At 41.7% G+C, this 26,829-nt stretch overlaps 1 protein-coding gene across 2 annotated transcripts in view; it reads left to right on the forward strand.

The window, feature by feature from the left end:
* Positions 1–26,829, forward strand: part of LOC108880953 (neuropilin-1a) — a 72,244-nt gene extending 45,415 nt beyond the window's left edge. The window contains exons 7-18 of one of the 2 annotated variants that reach the window (XM_018672707.2): positions 2,523–2,678; positions 3,106–3,250; positions 6,047–6,222; positions 6,349–6,504; positions 11,051–11,195; positions 15,373–15,561; positions 16,112–16,159; positions 18,924–19,061; positions 20,808–21,109; positions 21,676–21,772; positions 21,930–21,974; positions 22,972–26,829. In XM_018672707.2, the coding sequence (XP_018528223.1) occupies positions 2,523–2,678; positions 3,106–3,250; positions 6,047–6,222; positions 6,349–6,504; positions 11,051–11,195; positions 15,373–15,561; positions 16,112–16,159; positions 18,924–19,061; positions 20,808–21,109; positions 21,676–21,772; positions 21,930–21,974; positions 22,972–23,246 (1,872 nt within the window). In that variant the 3' untranslated portion in view covers positions 23,247–26,829. The remainder of the gene's footprint in view (positions 1–2,522; positions 2,679–3,105; positions 3,251–6,046; positions 6,223–6,348; positions 6,505–11,050; positions 11,196–15,372; positions 15,562–16,111; positions 16,160–18,923; positions 19,062–20,807; positions 21,110–21,675; positions 21,773–21,929; positions 21,975–22,971) is intronic. The other variant, XM_051069800.1, reaches the window with a different exon arrangement.

The raw sequence follows: 26,829 nt of genomic DNA on the forward strand, positions 1-26,829 counted from the left end.
AGGAAAACATGAACATGAAGCTCATTACTTTCATTCTGAGGTTTCCACAAACAAAACTGTGCTTTGTAAACCAATGGGCTGCACTGGTTTATGTGCATATCCTCTCCTCATCTACACAGACAGTCATGTAGTTAATGGCAGCTGGGGAGCAACTGATTGATTTTCCAGATGTGAGACACGGAAACCTTTTTATAGCTTGTTTGTCCTCGTTAGTTTGTGTTGAATTTATCACTTTTCTCCAAGTAACTGTTGTTTTGATTAAAGACTGCGTGGTTAGGACATTTCAAATTGTTGCACTTTGTTAGTTAACTTTAGTCCCTTATTATGAGCCAACTGGTACATTAGCTAGCTCATGATAATGCTTGTTCATTTTACCCACAGTAAGACCGGAGTATCAGTATCATTTTCATCTCTGTGTTAGCTTAGCTTAGCACAAACACCGATAGCAGTTGGAAGCAAACTCTTTACCAGTGACAAGTGGTCTTTTTTTTTTTACCTATTCATTTTATTTCCGATGTGGTCTGTTATTGTTCACAAAACCTTGTTCCAGTTTATCTCTAAATGTATTAGAGTAAATACACACACAGCTAACTAGGCGAGGAGTTTCCCCCTGCTTTCCAACTTTGTCCTAAACTAAGCTAATTAGCCTAGCTTAGCACTAGTCTCATCTCAATTTGTTCTACATGTGTGACTTTTGCCTGGGAGGCAAAACCCAGGGGAAAAAGTCATCAAAGTACTCACTGTTGTCCGTTAAGATCATTGATGCATGGTAATAAAGGAAAATCAATATCATCAAGAATAACAGGTGCTCTCTCGTCCCATCTGGACTGTGGTGAGGGGCCAAAAACAAGATTTTTAAAATTGAGGAGGACGTGTGCGTGTGTGTGTGTGTGTGTGTGTGTGTGTGTGTGTGTGTGTGTGTGTTCAGTCTCCATCCCCAGTGGAAACTAACACCCCTGGTTCAGTTAGAAATGTTGTATGTTTAGTCTTTATTTGCTCACACTTAGTCTCACAAAATCTGCTGTTGGTCTAACACAACCTCTTAACCTAGAGGGTGACAAACACACACACACACACACACACTCTTACACCACACAGGTCACACACTAGTCATTAGTGATGCGGGTGGACAACCGTAAAATTGGTTCCCACCACACACACACACACACACACACACACACACACACACACACTGCCTGGTATGCTCTAAATGAGTTCGATGTCACACACACTCCTCAGTATCTCAGAGAACAGACTCCTCTGGACATCCTTGTTGGATCAGCACCCTGAGGCTCAAACCTCAGTTTATAGCTGACTCAAATGGCCTGAATTAAACTCATGACTTAAATCACATCATGCTCCTTTTCTGGGAAGAGATTGTTCTGTTGATAATGAAAAAACACAGTATACATACCAGATGCATAAAATCAAGTGTCAGTAAGCAGAACAAAGCAAAAAGTGTGTTTCAGTCCATACCTACAGTGTTTAAGAACCGGATTCACAGCTTGTATTATGAGCCGCAACAGACACTAAAATGACTGAGAGGATTTTAAAAAGCTATTTAATCTGTCAACACCTCATCTCACCGGGTTTAAGTGGCTATTTGAAGAGAAAATGATTGAGGAGAGTGCTCATTACTTACAACACTTGTCAGCGGTTTAGTAGTGAAGTATACAGACTGCATAATGTTCCTGTAAAGGTCTTCGTTATGTGGCGTGCCCATCTCTCCTGCGTCCTGCTCTGATTTTTCACTGTCTACTTATGGACGGATCACGGTATAATTAATGAGATCTGAGCCTCCACGTTCCCCACATGCTTCAGGTGAAACATGGCGCAGGACATTATTGCATTTGTAGGATGATATTTTGGATCTTCATAAGTTGGTACTAAGTAATAGGTTTTAACTTTCAGATTACATCTTTGTACTGCCCAAGAGGAAATCTCCAAAGATTGTTCCTTCTGCAGAAAAATGTGCTTCTTCTTGATGCACTTACTCTCTCACTTTAACATCTGCTTAGGACAAACGTAACCTCATGCTCGAGCAGACTCGGGTTAAATCAGGCTTGAAAATTCAGAACTTTTGCATCTTCAGGCTTTCATTTTCTTTAAGTGGTTTTTGGCGGTACTTAGAAAAGCTTGTCTCATTTGCTGTTCATCTGGATTTCCCATCACAAATCCACTTCTTTAAAAATCCAGGCCAGTGCACGTACCCAACTTTCTGTTGTCCCTAATGTACATCAACTCAACTCACGGACACAATTACGGCATTGTGTTTGGCTTTATATTCCAACCATATATCTGTAACTTTTGGCTGTATAGTTCAACTGTTTATCCTTTATGTTTGCCTAAACATTTGAACTGTGTCATTACTTTTAAATATGTATTTCAGTCATTAGCTAACATTAGCTGACTTCACTGCCAGTTTGCCCCACACGACTGTAAATGCACTCCCTGTGGTACCTTGCCTTTAATCCTGTCTGAAGTTTTCCACTGACTCATCCTTGTGTTTACTGTGTTTCCAGGTGGACTTGGGATTTCTCAGATTCGTCACAGCCATCGGGACTCAGGGAGCGATCTCAAAAGAGACCAAGAAGCACTACTTTGTCCGCTCATACAAGGTGGACCTGAGCTCCAACGGAGAGGACTGGGTCACCATGAAGGAGGGCTCGAAGCAGAAGGTAATGATGAGTCATTTACACTGTAACAACCCTTATCTACATAACATTGATGAGTAATGACAAACTCTGCATCCTCATCAATGGGGAGGAGAGTGTGGACAGCTGAATCAATGTTTTCCAAGGCTGACAGCATTTGGCAGAGTGCCTAATCTGAAAGTCTGCTTTGCATCCCACTTCCCTCATCACAATCACAATCAGTTTCTTTGGAGGAACACTACTGGAGGTTGTCTTACTGACACTGGTGAAGAGATAAATTGACACAGTTTCTCATTAAGCAACGTATTGATAGACGTGGTACAAGTACTCGTGCCAGCTTCAAATAAATCACGTCAAAGTCACAACTGCTGTAAACTGGAGCCTGAGGAGGAGCAGGAGAAGTAACAACAGAAGCAGTAATCTCTTTTTTCCCGTCTTGTCTTATCTTCAGATCTTTCAGGGGAACCACAACGCAGTGGACGAGTTTCGCGCCTTTCTTCCCAAACAGACTCTGGCTCGCTACATCCGCATCCGCCCCATGTCCTGGGAGCAAGGCATCTGCATGCGCTTCGAGATCTACGGCTGCAGAACGTCAGGTAACGTTTTCAAAAACACTCGGAACTTTAACTCGAACGCACCGATCAGAGACCAGACTCCCAGCTTGAGCTCTTGACGCGTTGATGTGTGTTTTAACAGTAACGTCCTGTCAGTGCTGGAATCCATATTTTCTTCTTAATTACCTTTCCCAGCCCCACAGTGATCATTGAGGTTTAATGTGATCTAAATCTTATTTAACACACACATATGCTGTGTAGGCGTTTGCTCACACCCACACTTGTTTGTTTATTTCCTAAGCAAAGCATGTAAACACCACCTGTGCCACAGCACTCTCCATTAAAGTTATATCATTTTGAGACATTTTTATGTTTATTCTCTTTAACCTGAACCCCTTTAATAAATGATAAGTGGTTTTATAAACATTAAACCTACTTTTCTAAACCCATGTTGTACTTTCACAGCTGTGAACACTGGAGACAGAGACAAATGCACTTTCTTAAACCTGGAATTAACTTTTACAAATGCTCAATGCATCTTTTTAAGGACAAAATACTGTTAACTCTTCATGCTAAAGGTTTTAACTCTGAAGGAAAATGAGTGAAAAACAAAAACAAAAAAACCCTTGACAACTGACAAGTTTTACCTTCTTTTTTCCACTGGTCGACTCTTCTCTTCAGACTGCATCCTCTCCCTTTAATAACATTTTCTCACTTTTTCACATCGTGAATCAAACCAACATCTTTTTGGCTGCCGGATGAGAACCTCCTGCTGCTCTCTGTTGATTTAAAATAATCACTGCTTCCAATGCGAGCGCAAACTCCCACAGAAGGACACCGTTATTCATTATAGAGGAGCAGAGGAAAATCATGCTGCCTCATTACTCATCCTCTAACATTATATAAACCTCAGTCCTTGATGTGCTACATGCAACTCTCAGTAGGAGAGCTCCATAAAGTAGATATTAGGCTTTTATTCATAGGAGAACAGGCTGTAGAGTGCTAGACAGGTGATTCAAGAGATATAATGGCACAACTGGGAAACTGTGTGTGGTGTGCACATGACGCAGAACTATTATTCACTTATTTTTACCTAAATCTAATCTTAATTCTCTATTTAATCCCAAACCAAACTCCTTCTCTTTGTGAATTTCCTGTGCGGATCAATAAAGTCTAAAACGTGCAATTTAAAGAAGTGATGAAATGCATTTCTCTATCTCTCTTAACCCTTTTTTTCTATCCCTGGGAAGACGTAAGCACAGAAACACACAGCGACAATCCTGTTGGGGCTTTCCATAAAGAGTCGTAAATTCACATAGTGGAGGAATTTACATCCTCAGTAGCTGTTGTTAAGCGCCAGACATAACTCCGGAGGCATTTGTCAAATACAGATGTCACACTCAGATCACAAATGTTTCAGCCAGGATATTAGATCTAGCTCGTTGTGGATAATGGATTTAACTTGGCTCACAATAACCAGACCATTGTTTCCAAGTATTTCAGCGTTTCATTAAGTTTGCTTATTCCCAGAAAACTAAAAACACAAGCTGAAGTCTCTCAATTATCCACTAATTATCCCAGTTTATTTCCTAATATTTGTGCAGCTAAAACAGCAGCATTCGACGGAGCGGACCGGGCCGGTCGTTCAGCAGATTGTATCATAGCCTCGAGGTCACACGTAGCATTTCCTTCAACAGGCGAGGCCGTCGCTGTCGAGTACCCGAGAGACAAGACTTTGAACCCTCCGACATGTTCCAAGGATCCTGGTACAAGCTGCCTCTTGACTTCTGACAGGGTGTTTGTTTGCAAATCTGAGGACATGCAGAAATGTATAGATTCCCAATTGTAGCAGTATATTTAGCAGAGGTGTTTGCAGGCATTCAGACCTTTGTCTGGGGAGTTTTCTATCGTTCGAATTGAGAGTGTAAGACCAGAAAGTGTTGAGTTTGTACAGATTTGGCTTTATAAGGAAAACTGGCTTTACCTGACTTGACTTGATACTTGAAGTCCAGTAAAAGTGAAACAAAGCAGGCCCTCATTCATTTGAATGCTGGTCTGTTGATGCAGACGCAGACAGCGCTGGTGAAGAAAAGAAAAGTAACGCAGTGTCATCTGGCAAAGTGACGCTTTGGCCTGTCAAATCTGAGCAAGAACACATTACGACTAGATTACGTTGTTATCACTTCCTCAGAGTTTTAAAGTCTCTTCTCGCTTTGCAGTTTTCTGCCATCTGATCATCACATTCTTGGATCTGTAACTCTGTAAACTTCAAACTTCCTGGATCATACCTCATTGTCTCACCGGTACCTGAAGCAACACGATTCCACCAACGCAGCCTTTCGCATTTTTATCACCAGGCTGTTTTTGTTCTTAACACCCACTAAGAAAGCTGACACAGAGCTATTATTGGTTTGAGTAACAGTAACAGAAATAGAGGTAGAGTAGTAGAAAGTGCAAATTATACTGTTCCACATCTTCATAGGGGACATGAACATTTTGGAATCTGCTCATGTTTGCACACGCTGACGAGTAGTTCAGCAACTCATGAGAAGTCATTACAGACCTCATACATGCAGAAAAAGCTTCATCGTTTCATGTTCATTTCAAGCAAACTCATCCCACAGATGATAAATGGGTCTTTGGTGTTTCTACTCTTGAGTTTAAACACTGCAGCAGCCCCCAGAGGGCATCAACTAAAACCGCTGACTAAAGCAGTGACAAGATAAGGATGGCAGTGGCCTTTCTTATCATACTGTATGCCTTTCAAAAGTTTCTTATCCTCTGTTCTCCTTCTCCCCGTCTTCCCTTCTCTCCCTCTCTCTCTCTCTCTTTGTGCAGACTACCCATGTTCGGGGATGTTGGGGATGGTGTCGGGTCAGATCTCAGATGCTCAGATCAGCGCCTCGTCTTACGCCGACCGGGGCTGGGTGGCTGAGAACGCGCGCTTGTTGACGGGGAGGTCGGGCTGGACCGGGCAGCAAACCAAGCAGCCCTTCAGAAACGAGTGGCTGCAGGTGGGTTCACTACTCAGCTGTCATAGTTTAATGACGGGCGGCAGGTGAGTTTAGAGGGGCAAGACGTCGACCCTCAGTCATTTTGTTCCATTAACGACACATTCGCTGTCTCGTCCTCTCTGGCAGGTGGATCTGGGCCAGGAGAAGATGGTGAGCGGTGTGGTGATCCAGGGAGGGAAACACCGCGACAGGAACGTCTTCATGAAGAGGTTTAAAGTGGGCCACAGTCTGGACGGAGAAGAGTGGACCATTGTCAAGGAGGACAACACCACCAGGCCAAAGGTTGGTTTACGTTTGGTTTGCGTTTTACTGCTGTCACAGGTTTCTCCATGTTGTAATTCCACATGTATTACTGCTGAAAACACAGAGTCACATTTACAGGAGTAACGGTAAGTTAAAGTTTCCTCTGACTGTTGTTTCTCACTTTTTGAGGAGAGAGGAAATCCATTAAATCCTGTGTAATGTCAAAATGTCTCTCATCCCTAAGAGACGTGTGTAAAAGTAAAGGAACATCATGCACTCAAAATCCTACTTCAACAGTGAGAGTAGATGCAGAGTTAAAGTAGCAGCAAATGGAAAAATTCAAGTAAAGTTCTAGTCCCTCAAATTGTACTGAAGTATAGTATTGACTTAGTTACTTTCCACCACTGCTGCCAACACAGATTTGACTCATGTCAGTTTGTCTTTGACTTTGTGATTGTTGTGTTCAAAACAGTGGGTGTTTCAGATTTGGTACTTGTCAAAATAATTGTCAAAATTCAAGTCAAGTCAACAGCGGACCAAATAAACAGAATAAAAACACAAAGAAAACAGTTTAAAAAACAAACATCAGCTTTGATTCGGAGTTAAAATCCAAAGGATAAAGATGTTTTTTAAGACGTAGATTTAAAAACAGGCAGTTTGGGGGCCAACTAACACACAGAGGCAACTTTAAATTCACTTCTGTTTATGTGTGGTATAAAAACCTTATAAAAGACTCTCAAGTGCACAGCTGAAATAGTTCATCCACTTTTGGCTCTCTCTCCCGTTTCTATATCGTACAATTTTTCACGCTCCCTCTCTCTCTCTCTCTCACTCTCTCTCGCTCAGTGGCGGTGTGGTGATGCAGGCCGACGCAGATTAACAGAAAGTAAATTACACGAAAGACAGATAAAAGGTCGTTGGCATGAAATAAACCTCCTCTTACTGTAATCTGTAATTCCATGAAAGCCATCAGACAGACGCTCGACTTGCCGCAACGCTGCTTCTAGAATGAAATGTTTAGCGGCCAAATTATAGACTGCTATTCATGTGAACTCTGACTGTGCTGTGTGTTGGATGCTTTTGTCTGATGCACTCAACAAAACCTTAACATAAGGGAAAAATAAAGCTCAGTGGGGAATTAGAGGAGTTGTTGTCATTGGAGGAAATAATATCAGGATGCGACAAATAAATACAGATCAGAAAAGAAGAGAGAGGACTCGGATTTTACAAAAAGCATGAAGTAAAATAAGGTCACAGTGTTATCACGGTGGGTAAATAATTGCAGTATTACTGAGGCAACACCACACATTTTTACTCATTTCTTCTCTTGCCAGCTGATTTGCTCTTTCACTCGTTCTCCCAAACGTTTCAGTGTTTCTCGACATCAGATCAGAGGTCCCATAATTCTCTTGTGGTGTCATTAACTTGGAGGACACGAGGACACAGTCAGCTGTATTATGCTAATCAACTTGCTGACAGGTAAAAAAAACTGCTAATGTTATTCCTCTATGATTCCCCCATCAACAGCGTATTTTAGCATTAATATAGCACCTTTACAGTATCAGTCTGTACCTGAAGTAGACTGAATAGGTGAATATACAGGATTAAAGTCATTTTGTCCGTCATTTTACTTTGTACATTTAGAAAAATGGTTGACAAACGGAAGAAAAACCCAACATTAAATGTCTTTGTAAGGTGTTCAATACACCTGTTTCTCCACTTGCTTGTCAGGATTTTCCTTTAATTTGTCACCTGTCTGTTTATGTAAATGTCCTCTGTAACTCATAGTAAACACTTGATACTCCACAGATGAAACCATTTTAAAGACCTGTAACCAAGCAGCTGAGAAAATCTCACCACAAGGTCTATTTAACAGCTGCTCTGGAGGTTTTTTATCAGATCACACATCTTTTCCCGATTGCTCCGGAACAGCCACTAAATGGACCTTGTAGTGAGACTGTTTCTCTGTATGTATTATTAGACTCAGACATGTTGTAGCTCCCAACTCGTCACATACGGACGCATTATTAACTTTTGTCTGGTTATGTTTAGGCACCTGCAGCTCTTGGTTAAGGTTAGGGAAAGTGGAAGTGAGACCGTATTCGTTGGTTGAGCGGTTCTGGTTCGTTTAGAATAAACAGAGGAAGATTTGTAGCAGTCTCCACGTACAGAAACTCAAACATCACCAACTGAAAATCCAAAGAAGACATCACTACAGCTGGCACAGTTTGATTGACAGGAAGTGTCTGAGCTCAACAATGAGAGCTTTGTACAAAAGATGGAGACGGCATCAGAATTCAGATGACCACAAGAAAGACATTAGAAAACAGAAATTGATTTTTTTCTCGGCTTCTAACCCTTCTTGGCGATTTAAGTGACTTTGATTCTCATCCCCGAGAGGAAATTCATGTCATTGCTTTAAAGACCCGGCTTCCTCTCCTTGCCGGGCCCCGTTGGTGCAACATCCTCCTCTATGTGTTCCAGATGGCAGGGCGGAGGACGAGGTTAGCCACCAGACTCCTGCTGATTTACTGCAGACGGGGAGATGTAGATGCTCCTCTGGTCCCTCCTCTCTCAGCTCCTCCCATGCTCTGTTTCCTGTGTCTTTTTATAAAACCGCTTCAAAAGACGAGTCAGGAAGACGTATTTATACACACATGGTCTCAGTCACACACAAAAACATGCTGTTCATAATGTATGCGCTCGTGTGTGGAGATGAGTGACCGGCCGGTTGGTTTATTATTTTACCTGAGACCGAGCTCAGATGCTTGAGTTTCATAAAACACTTGACCAGCAGAATGTTGAAGGACGAACTTTTAGGAATCCAAACTTGTGTCTGTTCTTTAGAAATAGAGACTTTGGGAAACTATTGTAATTAGTACCAATTATGTAGAAACACCATCATTATTTACAGCTAAATATCAACTTATTTTTTATAAGTTTGCAGGAAGTTAGTTAGAAAGTACCTGACCTGTGAACTAAAGAGTTACAGTGCTTTGTGCTAAAGGTTTGTAATTTCCTGATAGATAAAAAGGAGGTAATTGGCACTAATTACAACAGAAATATCATTCGTTCAGACATTATTAATTTCTTATTGGAAGTGGTATTGTTCATATGTGCTGTATTGTGTCTTTATCTGATGTTCACTGGTTAGGATACATCAACAATGAACTCGCTTTAATTATACCCACTCAGCAGTGTCTGTGTTTTCTCTATAAATAGTACCTAATTACATATGTAGGGAAATTATTAGGAAATTATTTAAAATTACTGACACAAAAAACCTCCATAGTGTGTAAATCCTTGGTGAAAATGTGCTTGTTATTTGTGTTTTTAAATTAAAATTAAAACATTAGCACAGTTCTTGCACTAATGCTGCAGAGGTATTTCTTTGATGCTAACTGCCAAAACACTGAACCTCACAGTCGACTTTAGTACAGAAAGTAATTCAGGTTTATTGTTTTAATCGAGCATTTAAAGATTTACAAACAGTGAATGAGCCGGAGTTAGGAAGGCAAAGTTTCATCTGTTGTCTCTGGCCAGATGTTAAAAAGCACCTAAAATAGAATTAAAAAAAAACGTCCTGTACCTCGTAAAGTTAACATGTTCAAAGGAGCATAAACAAACATCAGTACAGTAGAGTACACAACTCAATAAATAATTCAACAACAAAACAACTATACTCTCTATTGTGTTAACAGCCGCGCTGTTTTCCTCTTTTATTTGTAAAAACAGGTAAAATAATCACTTGACATGAGGCAGACAAAAGGCAGTTTTAGTGTATTTCTTCTTTTTGTAGCTGAAACAAAAAAATAAATAAAATTCTCTCTGCCTCTCACACACAGTCACATCACAGCTCCATCCATAATGCCACACTGCAGCCTTTAATAAATCAGGCATGAGGAAACTTTAGCGGTTCAGACAGGCAGGAGTGTCTTCTGTGTTCGGTGTCCCACCACTTGGTTCCCAGTGTGACAGTAACCATTTTCATGTGTGCTGCTTCCATGTTGGAAATATGAAAGGATGGTCCTCTGGTTCTGATTTCCTGCCTTCTTGCTTTTGTTTCCTCCTTTTCAGTTTAGTTTCAGCGTCTTATCAAAGAGACACAATGCCTGATCAGAGGCAGACTTAAATCCAAACAGTACATGTTATTGTTTGTTTTATTCATGTCAGGCACAGAGTGGATGGACGGCCTCTTCAGTTCTGTGCAATAATTGCTGGAGAGAACAAACAGCAGAAAAAGAAAAGCAGATTTTCTACAGGTTCTAAAAGATTCATGTTACTTTAATTGCAAAACCAGTCTCACATGTTGTTCTAACGCACATTAGAAAAGTCTTTGAACTCCGCACTTTGATGACTTTTGCAGGTACCTCTGTCGACTCCACAAAGAACAGTGTGTTTTCTGATTTCAGTGCCTCTCATTACATCTTCTCCTTAAAAACTCCCCAGCTGATACACTTAACTCACCGCCGAACCCTCCGTAAGACGATCATAACTCATCCTGGCATCTGTCGAGCCCCGGTTAAACTCAAGTGAAATACATTCGGCCCATGACGTATTTGTTTCTTTTTTCTTTTCCTCTCAGATATTCATCGGGAACCAGAACCACGACACCCCGGAGCTGAGGTCCACGGGTCCCCTCCTCACCCGCTTTGTCAGGATCTACCCGGAGAGAGCCACCACCGAGGGCGTGGGCCTGCGACTGGAGCTGCTGGGCTGCGAACTGGACGGTTGGTGTCTGCACTCGAAGCCAACACTTTGGATTGATGTTTATCTTTAAGCTTAATTTCACAACACAAGGGATTCTCCTGATATCTAACATCACATAAAGAGTAAGTTAAGGTGAATACACAGGCCTATTGCACACACTGCAACAATGTACAACACAATAACAAGTAGGACAAGTCTAAACTGGATCAGATTACTCTGGAAAACTGTCATCCCCGAGGCAATTTGTCTCAGCATATTACGTTTTAATATCACGATATTACACCGTGGCTGATATTAAAGCAGAGCACTCCTGTGGTTTCTGGCTTTGGCCGAGTTGTTCTTGGTGGAGAACAGGGCTCGGCTTTCACAAACCATCACCAATAACACGCAGGAACGCAGCTGAATTACAGTAAGTGACGCTTCGCCTTAGACAGTCGAGGTAACTCGGGAAGATGGTGGTTACAGCCGCTGCAGATGAGTTTTTTGGGAAGTTAAGCAGCAGCTTAGAGTCAGTGCTTATCTAAGCATGAATGTCTTTGTACCTGGGATGAGCTTTAAGGACTGGATATAGTCCAAAATAGACACAATAGATATAATTCTGTTTATACTACATCAGATGTCTCTGTACGTGGACATGTACGCACTTGTTTTCAGTCTGCAGTCATAAATTTTGGACATAAATCCCATTCTTTCTAATCTACATTCTTCAGTTTTACAGCAACACCTCACAGGACCACACAGCCCCACTGACGTCCCATACCATCACATGGATAATAGATCATGAAAGCAGGGAAAAGTCAGCACTTCCATCTCCAGTCTGCCACTGTTTCGACCCCACAACCCGCACTTCACAGCTCTGAAAAAACCTTCAGTGTGTCATGAAGTAGATAACTTGTGTCTTGCATGGACAGAGACAACATACAGCTGTGATCAGCGTGTGTCACTCTCATGTGATCCTCTCTTGTTGTAAAAACAGTGTTTTGAAAACAGCAGAAAGCTGTAAATGTGTAAAAGGATAAGACACGCTTGAGGTATACGACATCAGTCTTAACAATGGAGATTGTCCTCCCATAAAAAAACCAAAAACGACCCCATAGTTTGGTTTTATTGACCTCTGGCAGTCATGTGAGACAGAAGCTCTAAAACATCATGTTTACGCTGTAGTGGTTTGAGAACATCTCCACTTCTTTCAGGTTTGAGCTACAAGATGTCGGCGCAGGTGCCAACAGAAAAAAACGTCAGCGTGAACTGAAGGTGTTCAACATGCAAACAGCATTTTTCAGGTGTATTGACATTCATGTGTGCGTGGCCTCAATCAGTCATCCAGTCATTAAGCGGCGAACTGCTTACACGTCAGGCTGCTTATCTGCAGTGTTTGGTGTAATGAGGGAAGGAGGGAGGGAGGGAGGGTCTGCGGGGAGAGCGAGCACATGAAAGGCTGACGCATGCCATGGCAGGCTACTATCTCTGCTGCTGCAGTGGTCAGAGGGAGGAGGAGGGAGGAGGGAGGAGGAGAGGGCTCCACCTCTCATCAGTAGGTGAGGGAGGATGGAGGGAGGAAGGGAGGCAGTCTGCTGGAGTTTGAGAGTCTGGGTGATAAGAATCAGGTAAAGAAGGCAAGAGTGCAGAGAGAGAGAGAGGGAGAGGAGGATGGAGTGAGAGCAGGAGACAAGGAGCAGATAGAGGAGATTAACTTCACCCCTGCGAGACTCAGGGGATCTGAGGAAGTCCTGGACCTCTTAACTCTGTTTACCCTGTGAAATTAACTCGTAAAAAGCTTCAGAATTTCTCAGCAGATAATTGTTTTTCTGTTCATCTGCACTGCAAAGTAAAATATTTGCAGGAGGAGATGTTGAGAAGCTGCACAGAGAATCTGACAGTGGACAGGAAACCGGTGTACTGTGCTGTGCAGTGTGGATGTACTGACATCGCAGCACCACCTGCATAAATGTTTGTGCAAAATGTAAAGTTAATTTAATCCTGCTCTTCCTCTGAAGTCTGATAAAAGTAAAGCAGACCATATGAAAAATATTATCCAAAGGAAAAACATTAGAAACACGCCTTCCTTTATGTTACTAAACAAGCAAATTGAAATAGGAAATAAACTTATAAAAAGACGCAGCTGCGTTCAGAGATAATTCCAGAAGATCTTAAATTGTGTTGTTTTGCTGCAAAGATGTTTGGATTACCACACACAGCAAAGGACCAACTGATAATCAGAGTGTATTTGTCACAGATTAAGAGAGAGAGAGAGTGTGTGCGTACACAGAGGAGGCTGAAAGACGTCAGAGCAGAAGAAAAAACAGAGGAAAAATGTGGTATTTGAAGCATCTGTCCCACATGAACACGGTTTCACTTCAAACGGAAAAGAACAAAGACAACACACACACACACACACACAGTGTCACAGGAGACATGACACAGACTGAGACACTTTAATCCGACTGCTCAGTGTACCTAACACACACATATGTACACACTGAGATGCATGCAAACCATATGCGTGCACTAGAAAAGTCACACACTCTCATACACTTTATAAATCCATTATCCAAATCACAGCCTTGACGCTCACTGAGGCAGCGAATCATTAATGTACATAATGATAAAGCTTTGACCTCAAGTGCTCTTAACATGCTCAACAAGCTGATTAGATGTTATCAACTAATCAACATGTGCTGAAGTTGATGTCAAAAGGTGCTGGATTTAAGATCACTTCCCCTGCAGTTCATTTGGATTCAGTGAACAACTCCTTCTTGCAGTGAATCCTGATTGATTGAATGATATTTGTTGCGACAAAAAAACATCAGGATGCCAATTTATGCAAGTACAAGTAGAAGAGGAGAGAGACAAACAGGCTGACAGTGTCCCTGCATCAGATTTTTTATGTCCTTGCTGATTCTGCTTTGAGTTAAATCTGCAACTCCACTCTGAGAGCAAACCTCCATCCCACTCAAAACGCTGCAACCATGTTTCCTTGCAAAGTTTAATTACATGCAAGACTGTGGTTTTTTTGTTTAGTTTTTTTGACATAGCCTACGTATGCTAATTCAAGTTCAGTTTGCCTCATTTCCATAAAAACACATCACCAGACATCGACTGAACGGTAGAATTTAACAAGATACGAGAGGGTTTCTGTCATTATCACTTCGGTCCTCGATGGGAAACGAGTGCCGGCTCTCAACCACTTCAGTCTTCAGAGAAATCGAGGCACTTGAGTTTTACGCGGTTATCGATGAGAGAGTCTGGTGTTCAGTCTAATATCTCTTTCCACAAATGAGTCACAACTCTCTCACATAAATAAGGAAAAGCCAAAGGTCTTATTAAACTTCAAATGCTGTTACAATGCATAGAAACCTCTGAAATGCAGCTAAATGCACCCTCTTGTTTTTGTGCATCTGCTGTGGTGACACATGATCTGATGTGGTGACTATGTCTCAGTCAGATCTCACCCAAGTCCCTGCATTTAGCAGATCTGCAGTATTTTTAAAGGATTACTTCCTGGTTTGTAGGGTTTATATGTCATAAAGGTTTAGACCAAAAACCCCCAGAAGCTTCACAATCACAAGTTCCTCCAGCGGTTGTGTGTTCATTTCCATCTTTAGCATTTTAGTTACTGTGACCAGGTTTAGGTTAGTCTGATAATGTACAAAAACACAAAAAGCAACAACATTTTATCTATGAAAGACCTGCTTTATCAAATAAATTCCCAGTTGCATTTCCACCATGAAGATGAGGTTAATTAGACTGATAACAGCCTGAAAAGTTCTGTACGTTAAAATAGTTAGAAAACAATACAAGGTTTGTTCTCTCTTTGTTGTCTCCGTTGCATTTAGTGCAGACTCTGTCCCAGCAGTTCCCCGACCATCAGAAAGTACTTTTTTGGGGGGAACTAATTAAACTTAGAGCCTTGTTCCTCCAGCCGAGAAGCAGCTGAAGCTCCTGGGTTCCTGACAAAGATCCTCCAGTGGAGACTTTGTGTTCTCTCCCCCCGAGCTATAAACCTTCTGGATGCACTGATGTATAGACTAGAATAGATCTGTATTGGTAGTTTTTTCACTTTCGTTGTTGATGTTTCTTATTTCTTCATGGACTGAAGAGTCGTGCAACAAATCGTAACACACTTACAGAGTCTTTTCTTAATGGCAAATAAATTGTGAATTCAGCTCCCTGCCTCTTATCTATGTCCCCATTCAGACATTACAACCACAGCACCTCCCACCACGCCCGTCGCCTCTACGCTTCCCATGACCACGTTTGGCGCAACCACCACTGCACCCATCACCGTACCGGGCACGGGCCTGGCTACAGACTGCGAGGAGGGACAGCAGGACTGCGGCGGCGGCGTCGAGACCGAGGCGCCCTACGACTACGACGTGGCCACAGGTAAACCGACAAAACTCCTCCTCAGAACTAAGTTAGAAATAGTTTCACAGGCAAGAATTCAAACTGAAATAATAAAAAAAGAACAAATTTCTTTTCTAAGAGGTGATACGAGATAAACGTCTCTTGTGTGCTTTGCTTCTTTTCCATCCATCGTCTCTTTCATGTCGACTGAGTGAAAACTTGTTGGACTTGGACCATGAAAAATTCTCCCTCATCCTCCCTGTCACAGTTTAAGTTTTGACTGTGTTGTTTTTCTGCACCACATCCACATTTAAACATTCTCTTTTATCTTCGCTTTTACTCTCACATGTAGTCAAATCCATTATCTGGATTTTCTTTGAAACGTTGGACAGGGAGAAAAAGTTTTTCTCTGAAAGACGTTTCTGCTCAAAAAACAAACTGCGTCATGAATTGCTGTGCAGCACAGCGCGTAAGCTTGATATTGATCTTTCATAAACTGAGGTGTGTTGAGCGTGTGCTGGCATCTGTGTGGGTGGGACCGGCCTCTTTGACCTTTGACCTTACTTTTGACTGTCCCATCTGTTAACAGCAGGAGGTGCAGCATCAGCTGACCCTGTCTTGGACTTGGACATGCCAGGTGAGGATGTCCGTCTGCTTCCATCTTAAATTTATTCCTCTCCTCTCTTCATCGCTTCACCTTGTGTCTTGTTTATTTTGTTTTCCTTTGTCTTTTCTCTTTTCTCTACCAGTCGTCCTCTCTTACACCCAAAGTCAAGCTGAACCATTTTACAGGCAAATGTACAAATAAATGTGCCATTGCAGGGTTGCCAGCTCAGTGCATTAATTCAGCCAATGGTCCCATCATTCAGTGTCACCAGCAGCACTGACTGCAATCACAAAGAACAATGAAACTGACTTCCACGGGAGTAAAAGGCTTTTTCATCACCCCAGTTCACAAATTAGACCCCCCCCCACCCCCCACCCCCCCCGATACTGCTCGGCCCAGACGAGACTATACAGCAGCGGGAGGAGCACAAGGAAGTGTTGTTAGATTTACAGTATTGTTAGTATTGTTCCTTTTTAATCGTGTTTTGTTTTCATCCGTCAGCCCAGTTATAATCCAGCTGAATTGATTTGCAAAGGGAAGACAGATGGAGACGAGTCAGAAAAGAGACAGAGATTAAGACGTGTTGAGACAGAGAGGGAAAACCAACAAAGGGCAAACGACAAAAACAGTAACAAAAATCTCTTCTTCTTGTGGTTAAAAGAAGTGAAACTGGGGCAGCTTATGTGGCTGCATTGTTGATGTGAGACTAAGACTGAACTCTTTGATGAGTTTCATCCATCAACTGCTTCTCCTGAAGAGGTGAAAGTATCCAGTGTAACATAAAAAAAGGAGAGACAAGTTAAAACATGATAAATAATTTATGTAGCAGCAATGTTTTTACTTATTTTCTTATTCCTTTACTTTCAGATTCATCTTCAGCCTCTAGTTTGGCAGTCACTACATTATAGTCTCCCAGGATCAAGAAACTAAACCTTATTATCAATTAAACACAGATTCTTTTCTGTGATTAATCATTTAGTCCCACACACTTAAATCTTGGCACCAGAACCAACCCATCACCTGCAGTTATCTCTGAATCTCTGAACCCAGCTCAACTCATTAATAAAGTCCCGCAACCCGACCTGTTCCCTTGAACACAGATTACACAGTCGCTCCTTTTCATTTTTGCTTTTGTGCAGAGTTTTACTCACTGTAATCTAAACCTATCAGATGTGTAAAGTACTCGCACTCCAACAAGCTCCCACTAGTTGTCAATGTAATGGAAAGTGACACAAAGATAATCAGTGTTGCGTTACCTCTCTGGTTTAATGTATGAAACGTCAAAGAACTGTCAAAAAATGCCCATCACAACTTTGTCCAACTAAAGGTGACACCTTGTTTTTCCATAAACACCTAGATATTCAAGTGACAGTGACATATGACAAAGACAAGCAGCGAATCTTCTTATTTGAGACGCTGAAATCTGAGAATGTTTCTCTCTTTCTCTCTTGAAAAATGAAGCAGAAGCAAGATTAGAAGACATGGTGGGAACATGTTTCCAGAAGCCACGCATAAAACAATCGCCTGACACTGTGGACCAATTGTAGCTGAGTTTACTGAGACACCCTGAGGTTGGCGAGCCCTCTCTCACTGCAGCGTTCAAAGCCAAACGCTGTGGTTTGTTTAGGCCGACTGTGTTTTTTTTTTTCTTCTTCTCTTGCGTGAACGTCTTAGCATGGTGTCACAGTTTATCATCCACTGTGAATGAACCAAATTCAATACGTTTGGAGTAAACTGGCAGAGCGAGAGGAGGAGGGATGAATAGGCAGAAAGGTAGAAAAATGGCAGCAGTGACAGAGAGACAAAGAGAGAAAAGAGAGGGAGAGGCAGCAGGAGGAGTGAATAGAGATGAGACAGAAAAGAGGCAGGGGTGAGAGGGATGAAGAGGTAGAGGCAAGAAGAGAGAGGGAGAGTGAAGGTGGAGGAGAGGAGTGGATAGAGGTACAGTGAGAGACAGAATAAAGGCCTCTTGGGTCTCAATTAGCCGAGCCGAAGCATCGCGTGAAGACAGCTTGGGGTTGGAGGGAGGGGAGGGAGGGGGGTGTACCGTGCAGCTCCACGGTCATCTCTGCATCCTATTAGCCTCTCAGAAACAACATGTCCAGTGTTCAGAGACTTCTGCATTCATTTGGATGCCGTGGTGAACCACTGTCGCCAGTCGACTGCAGGCACAGGCGGAGAAGAAGGGAGGGAAATGTTTTTTTGTTTTTTTTTTCTGTTTGGGGTTTTTTCCGGGGGCCACATCCGCATGTTGGTGGCACCACGCCTTTCTCTGCGGAAGGTCCCTCCATTCGTCTCCCTCTCTCTTGATGTCCTGATCCCAAACATATGAACATGTCGCCGCTGTTTTCTATCAGCCTCACTTCCTGTGTTTCACTGAAGGAAAATGCCCTGTAGCTCTGCACGACGTATACGATCACAAACGTCTCCACGTCGCCCTGTTCCAAGGCACAAGCCTTTTGTTTAGTGCAATATGTTTTTCCACAAGCTACACAATTTATACTGAGCGTACGATACAGCAGGAACAGCTTTGTAATATTGATGTTACACGGCTTGCAGTTCTTTCTTCAGGCTGTCTCATCTCCCCCTCCTCGACTGAAGCAGATTAGTCGGTGAAAACAGCACACGATCACAGTTTCTAGCCCTGCCTGCTCTCTGTAAAACTCAAGAGGAGGTTATTCAGTTTGCCACATGGCTGCTTTTTAAGAGCAGTCCAGCAGGTGATACTTCTAAGACCTCTTGTTTTGGTGTTGAAGCAGCTTCTAAACAGCAGTTTGTTTTCTCTCCACTGCAGCGTACGTGTGGTTCGCCTGTAACTTTGAGTTCTCCTCGCTCTGCGGCTGGACTGGGGAGGCCGGCACGGGGGCCGAGTGGCTCATCCAGACCAACGAGGCCTCCGCCGTCCACAGAGGACCGACCCACGACCACACAGGTACGGGGATGTGTGCTCACCTTTGCGTTTGAGGGTTTTTGTAACCAGCACCACTCGACGGGCGCTCCGGGGAGAGCACTCTGTATGCAGCTGTTGGAAAGCCTTGTCTAACCCTCTTTTTGCTAGAAGCTGGAATATTTTTAACTAAGCTTTAAATAACACTCTATACTCTTGGTGCTGCTGGGAATTCACAACAGTTCCTATTTTCTGTTTAAAGGAATGAGGAAAAGATGCCTATGATGTAAAATGAAATTCCCGTTGGACACGTAACCTTATTCCCACTCTGAAGGACAAACAGTTTGTGAACATGGAGAACTACCACAAAGTTAACCAGGCCTGATTCTGTATGTGACATGACACTCATGTAGAGCCAGAGTCACTCAGTGGTTATATGTTTCCTTAAAGTTCAAATAGAAAGGCGGAGCGCTCTATAAGTCCAACGAAAACTGAGATCAGTCCGGTCAAAAACTCCAGAAGAAATGTGACAGTAGTGTAGGAAAATAAAGGCCAAGATTTTTTGTTTGTTTGTTTTGTTTTTGAGACAAGATTAAAGTCAAGAACGTCCCTGGGCAATAATTACTACTAAATTACTAAAAATATTGTTTTGGAAGTGAACTTTCAAGTGAGGGTTAAAGAAGACTTTGTCCAAGCTCTAATAAGCGAGAAGAACAGTAATTTTATTTCTGTTTTTCTTAGGAAATTCTCAATTACATTAAAAATCTCTTTTATTAAGAATATCCAGGTCAAGTTAAGCAGCAATAATATAGTTACAGACAAATAACATAGGAAAGATAACACAAGACGTGCAACAAAATCTGAATTACACAGAAATGCAGCTGTACAATCATGAATAAAAAGTCTAATATAGTCTTGTAGAGGATTTTTTTTGGCACAAATGGCATCTTGAAACAGCCCATGAGAACAACAAGGCTGTCTAACACCATAAAAAATAAACATGACCCATCCAAAATAACAGTTCAAAAGGTTCTAAAATATCCCAGAACATCAGCAGCTTTGCCAAGAAGAACTCTATTCATATCACTGCACAAATATTCTTTATCTTCAGCACTGAACAGAAAGAGAGGAGAAACTCACAGATGCTCTGAGCCTTAAAACATTTTGAAAATTAATGGATGGCCTTGAAATGCTTCACTTTTTAAAAAATCTACAGCTTTCAAATTCATCAACATGCCTCTCCTTCTCTGGCCTTCTCTCCATTCAAAGCTCCTGTGATGGATTCTTTTTGTGCAGACAGCAGCAGTCTCTAAAATGAATGATTTCACCTTGATCGAGCAGATCACATGGGGAAAAAATGAGGCTCTTTGTGTTGTCAAGTCAGATCTTCTCCTGGAGCTGATATTGAGTCATTTATTGTCAAAAAAAACTTTGTCAAGTCCTTGAATTTGATGCCCTTGTGAGCTGCAGAAGTGTCACACTTAAGCAGAGTGTCTACGTTAGAAGACAGAAGTGAATGAAATAAAATGAATGAGTAATGAATCCTTGAGAGTTTTGAAAACCTTGTTGTCACAGTAGAGCTTATTATTAATCATATTAAGGCTTGTGTTCACACAGAATCTACAGAAATCTGTGTAATTTAGTGTCTTTTACATCACCTTTATCACCTTATTATCAAATTATAGTTTTAAAAAATGGGGTCAGTATCTGCAGTAATGTTTTTACAAGCTGCCAGGAGCCTTACAACACTACACACTCAGTTCTTACCTTGTCTTGCGCTGCCCCCTGCAGGCAGACAAGGGAACTTCATCTACATGCAGCTGATGGACACGGAGGCGCCTGGTAAAATGGGTGAAGGCGAGGACGAGGAGGACAAGGTGGCAAGGTTGGCCAGTCTGCCCATCACGGCACCGGACGCCGACCTGTGCATGTCCTTCTGGTATCACATGTTCGGAGAGCACGCGGGGTCGCTTCACATCAAGCAGAGGAAGGAGGCGGAGGGGGGGCAGATCCTGTGGACGATCAGCGGCCACCAGGGCAACCGCTGGAGGGAGGGACGGGTTTTACTGCCGCACTCGAGCGCCTCGTATCAGGTAACACAGTCCTGGTGATAGACCTGTGGCCTTTTAGGGTGTTTTTGTACTTTTTTTCCCCTTATCAGTGCAAGTCTGATGAAAGTTTAGCCTCACCTCGTTTAGTTTTCCCTCCCTTAATAAGATCATTTTAAGTAGGTAAGTGTAACTATGCAGATTAATCAGGCAAAACAGTGTTTTCCCACCTTTTAAGTTTTTAGTTCAGGTATTTGATTTGACCTTTTGTCACAGTTTATATTTATCTGTTGTATAAGTTGTGAGCTTTTCCTTATATTATTTCATTTTAATACGGGAGATGTACGATTAATTCAGTAATTAACAAGAAAAAAATGCAAAGATGAAAGAAATCAACATACTTTTGTAATCTCTGTACATTTGTCAGCAGAAATTAGGCAGCACTGATTATAAAAAACAATGTATTTGTTCTCATTTCAACAGGGAGGTTGATTATTGCACTCATAAATAAGGCTTTAAAGATGAGGTTTGTTTGGTTTATTGATGGGTTGTGTATCTAAAGCTCCTGTTTTCATCAGTGCAGGTGACTGATTGTGTGTGTTTTTTTGCAGGTGGTGGTGGAGGGTGTTGCAGACAGACGCAGTTCAGGTCACATAGCTGTAGACAACATCCAGATCATCGATGGACTCAGTGCAGAGGACTGCAAAGGTGTGTATAATCTCACTCACACCAAAAATAATACCGTTGTACTATTTAAAACAGTGATGTGATGGCAGAGGAAACTGTTGTTGGTATTTTGCTCAGTTTAGTTTTGTGTTGTGTACTACTGTTGACTTTAAACTAACAGAGGCTCTGGATCCTACAGATCCAGAGGCCCCTACGTCTCCACCGACTGAGATCTTCATCCTGCGTGAGTACATCGCTGACTCTGATTTGGTCGTTTAGTGAACCCGTCTCCACAGACACCACATACAACAGCATGCAGATGTTGTTTTTCTCTGCCACCACACAGTGAAACTTACAAATTTACCTTTTTAAAAAGTTCACTACAGATGTCCAGAATAGCAGGATTGCAAAGAAAGTCTGAAAGTAGCTGTTGATGGCAGCGAAAAACAGAAAATGACTACATATAACAATAATAAATTGATACCAAAATAACATTTGATGGATGCTTACCTTCTGTGGATTTATTTTCTCTGTCTGTCTTCTCCATAAAAGAAAAGTGTTTACGTGTCTTAGCATCACATCAGTGGATTTCCATTTTTAACTGAATTTTACATTGATTTGACTCAACACTTTCCTAAGAGTGTCAAGAGAGGTCATTTTATTAACAGTGTAGTACTCAGATCTTCTACTCGAGTGAATTTACCTCCCAGTGATCAATAAAGTTTTATCTTAACCTATTTTATTATGTTTTTAAAGTTTCTGCAAAGTAACTTAAGTTAAGAAAAGTACATTATTTGCCTTTGGAGTAGAAGTATAAAGTAGAAGATTAAAATACTTTAAATTGTACTTCAGTACAGTACTTAGTTACTTTCTACCGCAGCCTATTTCAGTGACCAGTTTAAACTCAACTCATTTATTTTTCTCTGAATATCATTTTCTACAGTAAAGTGGTTGTGAAGGGGAGGGTGTGCATTGGTGGTGTGTTCACAGAAAATGTGACATCTGATATTTAAGCGTCAACTGTCAAAAAAATATTCACAAGTCGTAATGTTTGGATAAAATAAAACCATAAGAGAGGAACATGGATGCTTAAAACGAGAAGCTGAATCTGCCACTTGTAGTTTATGATCTAGAACATGTAAAATCACCAGTATGGTCCTTTAAGTCTGTAATGAAAGGCCTTTTTTTATTTCATTTGAATGCAACATAACCATGTGTCCATGTTTCTGTTTCTCTTGCAGCGATGGACTCGCTCTCACAGGAGACCAGCGAGCTCGGAGGCCCAGGCAACATGCTGAAAACCCTGGACCCCATCCTCATCACCATCATCGCCATGTCGGCGCTGGGCGTCTTCCTGGGCGCCATCTGCGGCGTCGTGCTGTACTGCGCTTGCTCGCAGGGCAGCATGACGGACAGGAACTTATCCGCCCTGGAGAACTATAACTTTGAGCTGGTGGACGGCGTGAAGCTAAAGAAGGACAAGATGAACGGACAGACTAACTATTCAGAGGCGTGAGGGGAAACGAGGGGCGGAGCTGTGTTCGCTCCGCATAGACACATGATGCAGCCAATCAAGAGGGAGGAGCACGGAGGAGCGGAGGGAGGGGGGCAGGGGGCTGAAGCCACCAATGGGACGGCAGGGTGGGCTGAAAGTGAGCCGATGTAATTTTATTTCTCAGGAGCGGCAGTGGAAGGGACTGACCTGTAGGGGGCACTGTGTATAAAGAATCTGTACAGCAAAAAAAAACAAAAACAAAAACAAAAAAAAAACAAAAAACAAAGAAAACTAAGGATTCTATTTGTTTTTTCGGCGTGCTTTGTTGATTTCATGTAATCACATGCTGGTGTTGAGACCAATTCATAAAAAAGTATCGTTTGTGTAATTTTACGGAAAGATAAGATTTGATTTTTTTTTGTTTGTTTGTTTATGTTGTCTTTCTTTCAGATGTCATAGTTTCACAGAAAGAGCTGAGTATGTGAAATTTGCTATTCTGATATCTGGCTGTTCAGCTGGCCATGTGTCCCTGTAAGTGTGTGTGCGTGAGCATGTGTGTGTGTCAGATTTATCTGCATTTAATGTGTGTGTGTGTGTGAGTCCAGCTGTAGACGTGTGTGTGTGCGCGTGCACTACACTCATGTTTATCTGTATACATGAAGTGCAAGCATGTTTCTGTGTGTGTGTGTGTGTGTGTGTGTGTGTGTCTGCCTGTGTGCTTGGTGGGTACCGTGGGTACCGCGGGTACCCGGCCCGTTGACCTGTGTCTAGTTCCAACAGTGCCTTTTATTTCCCCTCCTCCAGATTTTCTGTTGCCTTGTTTTCTGCTGGTTGTTTTCTCATCGGCTGGCGTTCCGTCCAGGGTTCCTACACAAACACAAACACACGGGAAAAAGTCCATAAAATCAATTTTGTATTATAAATACAGCTACTTTTTTTTTTTTTGGTGTTGTCGTGTACTGTCAACTAACACATGTGTTGGTGTAGATCTGTAGATCTTCTTGCCTTGATGACGGTCATACTGACACAGACTAAAATGTTCAAAATCCAACTTAACATTTAGGTTTTTGGACACTTGAACAAAAAAAAAGCTATGAAATTTAAAAATGGAAAATGTGTAGGAGCCCTGAATGCCTCGTTTTCATGGCACATGACACATCCAACATATTGTACATAGGTTTTAATATATTTGAGCGCCCTTTTTTTTTTTTTTTTTAATAGAAAAAGACACCAGTGCCGCAGTATCCTTTCTATGTTGGAATCAAAATCTCCCAAATTCTTTTACAAAATGTACAAAAAATATTGATTTAAACAGACAGAGACACAAACCTGTTGTTTGTTATTGAGAAATGCCTCATGGGAAGCGAGTGTACAGGGTAAAACGGACAACCTCAGTATGGCTAAGACGCCTGGCAACGAGTCGAAGATGGATCATCAGGACTGAAATGTTTTCCTCACCGACACACGAAATGACTGTTAAACCTTTAACCTGCAGTGTGTCCTGCAGAGGAGGCGTCAGAAGGACTTGAGGCGTCTCTCCTCTGGTCCATCGGCTTGTTTTTTACTGAGCGGACAGGACTCTGTTGAAGGTTCTGAATGCTGATGTTTTTGCCGTGACAATGCTGTGCTCTGTCGGTGTGTTATCAGTGTCGACTATCAGACTGATCTTTAATGGAGCAAAATTAAGTTTATCAGCCTCAACAGGTGACTAATGAGTCACCAGGTGACTGATTGCAGCAACACTGATCGTACTTTACACAATTCATGCCTCATATGCACATTCTCCTTCAGCTGCGGTGGCCTGGAAATAACACAAACAGAATAAAGTCACGTTTTTGTACCTGAGATGACCTCACAGAGCAGAGACCCACAGAAACACCTGGTAAACTATTGAGGTTTTTGTTTCTTGTGAATCTTTGAAACAGGTGAAAATTGGATTTTAAAAATGCTGCTCAGAGTTTAAGCACTGTTCACCGTTTGTTTTTTTTTTTTTTGGGTTGTTTCTTTCTGCTTCATAATCAGCATCTCATTTGACTTTTATCCCCGTTTTACTCATCCCTCTCTACATCCAACACTGCACTGTGAGCTACCGATGATCAGTGTCCCTCTCACAGCAGGAAATGTCAACAACCTGTGGGTGTGTGAAGATGTAAAATCCTGGGCTTAAAGCTGACAGCTCCTTTCTAGAAAATCTGGATATTTCTCAGTGAACTTTGGTTAAAAACTGAAAACGAAAAGCCTTGTGCTAATAATACTGCTTTGTTGTGTTTTAGCTTTTGTAGCTAAATGTGTTGTGATACTGGTGGCTTGTTCATAGCACTGTTTAGGTTTGGAAGACTGAGGCTTGAAAAGACAGAAACTTCACCAGTTACTTGTCTCATTTACTCACTGGTTATTAATGGACAACCTCAGCAGCCTTCACAGTAGGTTACAGATTTTACTTGCAAAGATTAAAAAGCCATTACGCAGTTATGATGGATTTACACATTTCTCGTGGCAACTGGGAGAACGATGTTTGTCTCCTGTTGCACTGCACTGTGGATCATAAATCTGCCCATTTTTAATGTAGCATTACAGTACGTGGCGTCATATCAGCTCAAAATGTGAAGTGGCACGGTTCTTCATCGGGTCCAACTCAGCACAGATTCTCAGTTCATTCCTTCTAAAATGAGACATTTTTAAGTTCTTCTGTCGTGCTGTGAAGGAAATCCACCTCGTTTTAAATCAAATCCTTGTTTGGTTTCAGTAACGACTGAGCAAACAATCAAATTAAGGTGCTCTGACTGTTGAGATTCTCATTACTCGCCCTTAAAAGCCCACTGGTTCAATCGTTTTTGCTTCTCTCAGTAAAATATGTACCAGACGAGACTGTGGGTGATCAAAATGCAATTTCAGTCTGACTTCATAGACAGGAAAATGTGTGTGTGTGTGTGTGTGTGTGTGTGTGTGTGTGTGTGTGTGTGTGTTTGCAATGAGTCAGCCAGATATTAATAAAGCTCCTAAACAAGAAAGGATTCTGCAGCACTAGACGTGAAAACAAATGTTGCACTGATATATTTAAAAAAAATCTATGTGTTTATGATGTTGATTTATGAAAAGAGAGAGAGAGAGAGAAGGTAGAGGAGGACAGTGTTATTGTTGCTTCTTTTTAACACGGTTTCAGATGACAGTGTTATAATTCTGAAATGTACAATTTACAGAGATGTTTTTCATTCTCGAAAAAGCTTATATCGTCTCTTTGAAACGTAACAATTTTATTTACTTGGTATAATATCACCTTGTGTTTTTGTACTGTCACTGATGTACGTGCCATTGTTTTATTTTTATTTTTTTCTTTGTATGACAAGAAAAAAAATGTTTTATTTTCAATACTGCTTCTGTAATTTTTGCTGTCTCAGATCCAGAGAAGAAAAAAAAACAAGAAAGGAAATAAGAGAGTTTTAAAAAAAAATGGGAAACTAGTGAGGCCTTAAGTGACTAAAAGTATTGTTTGTACTTTGACTTTCTGGTCAGCACCCAGACTCATCCGTCTCTGTTGTCTCAGATTCTGATCATTGACTATTACATTCCAAAGAATTGGATCAAATAAATGTTTTAAGTAAAA

Source organism: Lates calcarifer, linkage group LG4 (assembly GCF_001640805.2).
Source record: "Lates calcarifer isolate ASB-BC8 linkage group LG4, TLL_Latcal_v3, whole genome shotgun sequence".
Taxonomy (NCBI): domain Eukaryota; kingdom Metazoa; phylum Chordata; class Actinopteri; family Centropomidae; genus Lates; species Lates calcarifer.